This window comes from Musca vetustissima, unplaced genomic scaffold (genome assembly GCF_032173495.1).
Source record: "Musca vetustissima isolate MV318-11 ecotype Yass unplaced genomic scaffold, APGP_CSIRO_Mvet_v1 utg1381, whole genome shotgun sequence".
Classification (NCBI taxonomy): Eukaryota; Metazoa; Arthropoda; class Insecta; order Diptera; family Muscidae; genus Musca; species Musca vetustissima.
The window spans coordinates 1-8,874 of record NW_026878567.1 but is presented as its reverse complement, the minus strand read 5'-3'; the positions used below and the strand labels follow the sequence as shown (position 1 = coordinate 8,874).

The window sequence follows — 8,874 nt, the reverse complement described above, 5'->3', positions numbered from 1 at the left end:
CTATGCATCATTTGGAGAGTAATTCGGCTGTGACGTATTTTGCTCATATCCCATGCTTCAGGGGAAATTTTAAAAATAATACAGTGGAGCAAAAAAAAAAAAAAAGTGGACATTATATGGAGGTTTCACTATATCTGATAAAAAATTCCTATTTTTTTTTTGAGTGTTTTACAAATTGAATTTTTGAAATTTATTTATTTTTTCATTTCAAAATAAATTTGTCAATATTTTTGTATCGTGTTTTTTTAGAGAATTAAATTTTAATATTTTTCGTATTTTTTTTGCGAATTTTTCTCTATTGCAGTTTTGTTTATCACCGTTTCTCTACTAATATCAGCAGCGTGATAATTTCCGGTTCCGTCCAATGTTTGCCGTAAGATGAAAACTGTATCTCAATATTCAACAAATTCAAAACAGCAACAACAAATTGCAAAAGTTTAAGAAGAAGAAGAAGACATTTTTGGATTAAAATCACACCACAAGTGGTAAGTAATTTGAAACCTCGTTAACACCCCCAAATGACTAATTCTCCACCACACATTTTTTGTTTTTTCTTTACAGCCAACAACAACAAATTATTTGTTACAATTTTTAGTATTATTTGTGGAATTTGAAAACTTATTACTCACATTTCATTAATACATCAAGCAAAGACCCATTTGGAATTCATCATTTAAAAATTCATATTAAGTTACCACACCAAAAAAACCTACACAGCAACAGACACACACATACACCAACACAAAATGGGCAAAGATTATTACAAAATATTGGGCATACCGAAAACTGCCACCGACGAAGAAATCAAAAAAGCCTACAGGAAATTAGCGTTACGCTATCATCCGGATAAAAATAAAGCAGCAAATGCAGAAGAAAAGTTCAAAGAGGTCGCCGAAGCCTATGAAGTCCTATCGGATAAAAGTAAACGTGAAGTTTATGATAAATATGGTGAAGATGGGCTCAAATCTGGTGGTAAGTTGTTGGTCATTAAAACAAATTTTAAAAAAATTTCCTCATTTCAAAAAAAAAAAACAAAAAAAAAATCCACGTCTGTATGGGCCCTTGAAAAAAATATTCTTTAAAAAATCAACGCCTGTATGGGCCCTTGAAAAAATATTCTTTAAAAAATCAACGCCTTTGTTGGTCCTTGAAAAAATGTTCTTTAAAAAATCCACGCCTTTGTTGGTCCTTGAAAAAATGTTCTTTAAAAAATCCACGCCTTTGTTGGTCCTTGAAAAAATGTTCTTTAAAAAATCCACGCCTTTGTTGGTCCTTGAAAAAATATTCTTTAAAAAATCCACGCCTTTGTTGGTCCTTGAAAAAATTTTCTTTAAAAAATCCACGCCTGTATGGGCCCTTGAAAAAATATTCTTTAAAAAATCCACGCCTGTATGGGCCCTTGAAAAAATATTCTTTAAAAAATCCACGCCTGTATGGGCCCTTGAAAAAATATTCTTTAAAAAATCCACGCCTGTATGGACCCTTGAAAAAATATTCTTTAAAAAATCCACGCCTGTATGGGCCCTTGAAAAAATATTCTTTAAAAAATCCACGCCTGTATGGGCCCTTGAAAAAATATTCTTTAAAAAATCCACGCCTGTATGGGCCCTTGAAAAAATATTCTTTAAAAAATCCACGCCTGTATGGACCCTTGAAAAAATATTCTTTAAAAACTCCACGCCTGTATGGGCCCTTGAAAAAATATTCTTTAAAAAATCCACGCCTTTGTTGGTCCTTGAAAAAATTTTCTTTAAAAAATCCACGCCTGTATGGGCCCTTGAAAAAATATTCTTTAAAAAATCCACGCCTGTATGGGCCCTTGAAAAAATATTCTTTAAAAAATCCACGCCTGTATGGGCCCTTGAAAAAATATTCTTTAAAAAATCCACGCCTGTATGGGCCCTTGAAAAAATATTCTTTAAAAAATCCACGCCTGTATGGGCCCTTGAAAAAATATTCTTTAAAAAATCCACGCCTGTATGGGCCCTTGAAAAAATATTCTTTAAAAAATCCACGCCTGTATGGGCCCTTGAAAAAATATTCTTTAAAAAATCCACGCCTGTATGGGCCCTTGAAAAAATATTCTTTAAAAAATCCACGCCTGTATGGGCCCTTGAAAAAATATTCTTTAAAAAATCCACGCCTGTATGGGCCCTTGAAAAAATATTCTTTAAAAAATCCACGCCTGTATGGGCCCTTGAAAAAATATTCTTTAAAAAATCCACGCCTGTATGGGCCCTTGAAAAAATATTCTTTAAAAAATCCACGCCTGTATGGGCCCTTGAAAAAATATTCTTTAAAAAATCCACGCCTGTATGGGCCCTTGAAAAAATATTCTTTAAAAAATCCACGCCTGTATGGGCCCTTGAAAAAATATTCTTTAAAAAATCCACGCCTGTATGGGCCTTTGAAAAAATATTCTTTAAAAAATCCACGCCTGTATGGGCCCTTGAAAAAATATTCTTTAAAAAATCCACGCCTGTATGGGCCCTTGAAAAAATATTCTTTAAAAAATCCACGCCTGTATGGGCCCTTGAAAAAATATTCTTTAAAAAATCCACGCCTGTATGGGCCCTTGAAAAAATATTCTTTAAAAAATCCACGCCTGTATGGGCCCTTGAAAAAATATTCTTTAAAAAATCCACGCCTGTATGGGCCCTTGAAAAAATATTCTTTAAAAAATCCACGCCTGTATGGGCCCTTGAAAAAATATTCTTTAAAAAATCCACGCCTGTATGGGCCCTTGAAAAAATATTCTTTAAAAAATCCACGCCTGTATGGGCCCTTGAAAAAATATTCTTTAAAAAATCCACGCCTGTATGGGCCCTTGAAAAAATATTCTTTAAAAAATCCACGCCTGTATGGGCCCTTGAAAAAGTATTCTTTTAAAAATCCACGTCTGTATGGGCCCTTGAAAAAATATTCTTTAAAAAATCCACGCTTGTATGGGCCCTTGAAAAAATATTCTTTAAAAAATCCACGCTTGTATGGGCCCTTGAAAAAATATTCTTTAAAAAATCCACGCCTGTATGGGCCCTTGAAAAAATATTCTTTAAAAAATCCACGCCTGTATGGGCCCTTGAAAAAATATTCTTTAAAAAATCCACGCCTGTATGGGCCCTTGAAAAAATATTCTTTAAAAAATCCAAGCCTTTGTTGGTCCTTGAAAAAATATGCTTTAAAAAATCCACTCCTATTTTGGTCGCTGAAAAAATATTCTTTAAAAAATCCATGCCTTTGTTGGTCCTTTAAAAAATCCACGCCTATTTTGGTCGCTGAAAAAATATTCTTTAAAAAATCCATGCCTTTGTTGGTCCTTTAAAAAATCCACGCCTTTGTTGGTCCTTGAAAAAATATGCTTTAAAAAATCCACGCCTATTTTGGTCGCTGAAAAAATATTCTTTAAAAAATCCATGCCTTTGTTGGCCCTTTAAAAAATCCACGCCTTTGTTGGTCCTTGAAATAACATTCTTTAAAAAATCCACGCCTGTATGGGTCCTTGAAATAACATTCTTTAAAAAATCCACGCCTATTTTGGTCTTTAAAAAAAATCCAGGTCCTTTTGGTCCTTTAAAAATATATTTTTTTGATTTCCTTCCAAAAATATTTTTTGGCATGACTTATTTATGTTTTTTTTTATTTTTCCTCTTTTCCCCCTTAACAGGCAGAAGCAATGGCACAAGTTCGAATAATACATTTACATATCAGTTCCATGGTGATCCACGGGCCACCTTTGCACAATTCTTCGGTTCCAGTAATCCCTTCGCCTCGTTCTTTGATATGGGTGACAACCTGTTCGATAAGAACGTTTTCGATTTGGATACAGAACATGATTTCTTCTCATCACCCTTCGGTGGTTTGGGTTCTCGTCACGGGCTTGGTGGTGCTTTTAGGTAAGTGAGCCGTTTTGTTTCAATTGAATGTCAAATCTTTCCAAACCCCTCAACTCCTTGTGTGGTTTGCTTTAAATAATCCAGTGAAGACCCTCTTTCAGATCACATTCATTCAACGTGCATACACCATTCAAAAAAGAGAAACAACAAGATCCACCCGTCGAACACGATCTCTATGTTACGTTGGAGGAAATCTATCATGGCTGTGTAAAGAAAATGAAAATCTCAAGACGTGTCCAACAGCCCGATGGATCATCGAAAAAGGAGGATAAATATGTTAGCATATCGATAAAACCCGGATGGAAATCGGGTACGAAGGTCACTTTCCAAAAGGAGGGTGATCAGTCGCCGGGTAAAATACCATCGGATATTGTGTTCATTATACGTGATAAGCCACATGCCATGTTTAAGCGTGAGGGTAGCGATTTAAGATATACAGCCCGCCTTACATTGAAACAGGTGAGTGGGAAATTTTGAGATTTTTTATATGTTGTAAATTAAGATATTAATCATTCGCCTGACCAAAATTAGTTACAAAAACAATCTCTTCGTATCATTTACAAGATATCTTATTCTCACCAAATATAAATTCTTAACCCACTATGGCATTCCGACCATATGCAGCAACAATTGTGATATCGTCACCCCATATCACTTTGATCACAAATCAATCATCAGCAGCGATTTGAGTTCGCCAATTTTTTGTTTCGACCACTCTTAGCATTTGTTTTGTGTCATTAGCCTTTAATAGAATATGTCGCCAAATGTTATATAATGACACGATTTCCCATCAATAATAAAATTACGAACCGATTGAATGAACGAATGACAGATAGACGACCGAATGTCTAATAGCCATGTTGGCCATTCATTCCACTCGTCATTCATTTAATTCAGCATATGTCTGTGTGTCTGTGTGCGTGATGAATGCAAGCTCAATGATAGATGCAGAGTGACAAATACAATCACAGAAAAAAACAACAACAACACAAATAAATACAATTTTTCGAAAAAGTGGAAAAATTCTCACAGTTTCTGTTTTTTCTGGGGTAAAAAATCAGAAAAAATACAAACTCTTTCACACACACGTACATACATACTCACACATCTATACACCATCAAATCACAAATTGTTAATTTAGTGTATAAATGGCTATTTACCATATTAGCCGATATATCAGCAGCAGCAGCAGTAGTAGCTGTACAACAGCAACAACAACATCTATCTATTGGCCATCATCTAACTAAGCCAAACAAGCAGCGGGGCAAACGAATCACCCATCTATCCATCCGTCGTCCATCCATCCATCGTTGCACAGTCATTCATCCATTCATTAATTTGATCAATCATTTTAAAGGCAGTTTTGCCCAAATTAATCTATGACACTTTTTTTTGCAAACTGTGTGTGAGAGTTTTTTTTGGTTGTTGTTGTTGTTGGTAGTTTGGTCTTTGATCGTTGGAAAAAAGAAATAGGGTTGTCCAATACGAGGGACTAAATTATTTCTCTCGAGGACACGCTAAATATTAAGACTTACCAAAGGGCTGCCATAGAAGTCTGGAAGGCCTTATATAGGCCTGAAATAGGTCATTTGCATATAGCAGACCCGGAGAAGGTATTCTTTATACGATGTAGGTATTCTGTCGATGGGGAGAAAGAGCTATAATAAAAGTGTAACAAGCCTGACATTTGTATTTAAGAGATCGGTAAAAGGTATTCTGTCGAGACTATGAATATAGGAGATATTCTGTATTTACTCGTAAGACCTTTTGTAAGGTTTCTTACTATAGGAGACCCACAGAAAGTCTTCCCTCTATAGAAAACCTGCAGAATATATTCTCTCTAATTACAATGTATGATGTATGTGTGGGAAATTCTGCATGTAGACTACTTGCGGAAGTTGTTCTGTCCATAGAAGAGCTACAAAACGTATTCTCTATAAAAAGGACTTCAGATTAGGTGGTGAAAAATCTAATATTTATACAGAACCTTTAGGAAGTCGTCTGCCAATTGAAAGCTTAACAGAGGCCTTATGTATATAGATGGCCTACAGAAGATATTTGGTCTATAAAAGAAGTTTAGAATACTTTCCGTCTATAGAAGACTTCTAGAGGATCTTCTGTCTTTATAAGATTTGTAGAATGTCTCTTCGGCACAAATAATCTATTACACTTTTTCAAAATGTGAAAGTCTGGAAGGCCTTCCATATACCTGTGGAAGCTCAAGGGCCCATTTCAGATCTGTAAAAAAATCTAGAAGAGGGTTGTGAGAAGGTAGAAAGCCTATAGTAGGGGTTTTTTGTAGAAATTATTTTGTCTAAAGAAGTCCTGTAGGACGATTTCTTGCTAAGAAGGTCTAAAGAAGTCCTGTAGGACGATTTCTTGCTAAGAAGGTCTTTTTAGCCGGCATCTGGAAAATCTAATGTATATTTATGACCTATAGGAGGTATTCGAAGGAAGAACTATTGGAAGTAATCTGACAGTCGAATGCCTGTGATGTTCATCTGCATACAGAGTCCTCAAGAAGTCCTGTATGACATCTTCTGGCTATAGACGTCCTCTATAAGGTCTTCTGCTTATTAAAAATCGATTTATAGACGACCCGTGGAAAATCTAATATCTATGTATGTCCTGTTGGAGGTATATGAAAGAACTAGTGGATGTAATCAGACAGTAGAAGACCTGTAGGTGGTCATCTGCCTATAGATATCCCCCTGAACATTTTCTGAATATAGAGGACCTAAGGGATACCTCCTGCTTACGGAATACCAATATGTAAGAGCTTCCCCTTTATTGAAAGCCAATAGTGGGTTTTCTCACCAATTCATTTAGAATATATTCTGCCTAAAAGGACATGTAGGACATCTTCTGGCTAAAAAAGACGTATGCCAATGTTAAATCCGTTTCTAGATTACTTGTGATGTGTAGAAGGTATTATGTCTATAGAAGACCCGTGTGAAGTCGTCTATGAGTAGAAGCCGCGTATGAGGTCATCTGTCTTATAGAAAACTTCCAGCATGTTTTCTGATTATATAGAACCTGTATAAGGTCATATACCTTATGGGAGGCCTTCTGACTAAGGAATATAATTACGATGTATTTAATTGCGTATAAAGGACCTCCAGAATGTTCTCTTATTATTGAGGACCTGTAGTAGACTTTCTGACTACGCAAGACCATTACTAAGTTACTTGCAGTAGAAGGCCTGTAGGAGGCCATCTGCCAGAATGTTTTGTTATTATATACGACTATCAAAAGATCTTGCAGTGGATCTTGGATGGACAGTCTATCTGTCTATAGACCATCTGTCTATAGAGGTCCTCCAGGAAGTTTTTTGATTATAGAGGACCTCAATGAGGACTTCTGACTACGTAAGATCAGTACGTCCGTAGAATGTCTTATTTTTATAGAATTTCTGTTATCTATGAGATATCTAGCAACTGAAATGGCTGCTCCGTACCACATTCAAGAGATTGCGTACTCTATGAATTGCATTCATAGGGAATTTGCCTACAAAGGTCCCCCAGAAAGTTTTCTGATTATAGATAATCTGTAGAAGACATTCTGATTACGGAAAACGACCTGTACCGTTTGTTGTACCTGTATAATTTCCTCTGTCCTCTATATACAACAACCTCTGACAAATGTAGAAAACACCCGTTATATTTGTAGCAATTGAAATGGTTCCGGCTTCTGGTTCAGTAAAAATTCTAATAATATTTGCAAAACTTCCTTGAGGAATTTTGATGGTAACTCCTCACGGGAACTCTTATAGGACTGGGAACCTCTACATATGTCCTGTCCTCTTTGTGTACTCTATGTCGTATTTCCTTTCTGGGTTCGAGAGTGACTTAACCGTTGCCCAGAATTTTACTTATTCTGATCACAATGCTTCAGGTGGTCCAGCCAATTTGGGTCATTCTCATAAATAGGAAGATCGATGGATTATCGAGGTGTTGAACAGCAATATGTGTTGTTATTCCGACCACGATGATTTAGACCCCCTAGAAGATGTTCTGCATTTGTTGAGAAGACAGCCTCTGGTCGAAGTTGCTCTTGAAGTAAAACAACTTTCGTCGGATTGCTTATTGATATTTTTTCTTATAAAAGACCTGTAGGAGGTCTACTTTATATATGACATTTTGGAGGCCCTTTGTCACAGAAGATCAACGGATCTATAAACGATGACTTTTAATGAAACTGCTCTCAAGAATACTATTTTCTCAGAGTCCTATTTTCTCAGGAACCTCCCCACCATTAACGTAGAAATTTTGAAGAATATTTCCTTTAGGGCCTTCTCTAGGACTTCTAAGGCGTAGATATTTTAAAGAATATTTTTTCAAGGTCTTCCAAAGCGTCGATATTTTAAATAATATTTTTCCAGGGACTATTACACCATAAGCGTAAGTAATTTATGGAATATTTTCTTTAGGTCCTCCAAGGCGTGGATTTTTTAAAGATATTTTTCATGAGCCACAAATAGGCGTGGATTTTTTAAAGATATTTTTCATGAGCCACAAATAGGCGTGGATTTTTTAAAGATATTTTTCAAAGGACAGTACACCTTTAACGTAGATATTTAAATAATCGATTTAAAAAAAAAAACATTCTCTAAGGGACTTATATTTTTAACGGAGAATTTTCTCAGAGACCTCCCCACTATAATCTTAGATTTTTTTTCCTTTTTTTCCTTTTTTAGGGACTTCTTCCTTACGGGAAGTTCTTCCGCCATAACCCTTTGCTATAAATAAAATCAAGGTGTATTTGTGTGTATGAATGCATACAATTTGTCAAATGTGTGTGTGTTGGTTTTTTATGGTCAACCAATCAATGTTTTATTTGTTTGTGTCAAAGTGTGTGTGTGTTTGTGTGAATATTTATATTGATGCTGAGTTTGGAGTTGATGATGGAGTTTATTTTAGTGTCCATAAACCATGCCATATAGAGCCACTTAACCTAAACAGATACACACACAGTCATATA

The 8,874-nt window shown here is 35.6% G+C and overlaps 1 protein-coding gene across 1 annotated transcript; it reads left to right on the top strand.

The window, feature by feature from the left end:
• Window positions 1–700: 700 nt before the first annotated feature.
• LOC133323305 (dnaJ protein homolog 1) lies at window positions 701–4,370 on the top strand. Its single transcript, XM_061532244.1, has 3 exons — window positions 701–972; window positions 3,665–3,893; window positions 3,995–4,370. Exons 1-3 carry the CDS (start codon window positions 747–749, stop codon window positions 4,368–4,370), a joined length of 831 nt encoding a protein of 276 aa, XP_061388228.1. The 5' UTR covers window positions 701–746.
• The last annotated feature ends 4,504 nt before the right edge of the window (window positions 4,371–8,874 follow it).

What these genes read in the sequence shown, in the direction of transcription:
- LOC133323305 (XM_061532244.1), top strand. Translation starts at nt 747, where the DNA reads ATGGGCAAAGATTATTACAAAATATTGGGCATACCGAAAACTGCCACC. An exon ending in AGATGGGCTCAAATCTGGTG is followed by an intron (nt 973 to 3,664) that starts GTAAGTTGTTGG and finishes CCCCCTTAACAG; the next exon opens with GCAGAAGCAATGGCACAAGT. An exon ending in GGGCTTGGTGGTGCTTTTAG is followed by an intron (nt 3,894 to 3,994) that starts GTAAGTGAGCCG and finishes ACCCTCTTTCAG; the next exon opens with ATCACATTCATTCAACGTGC.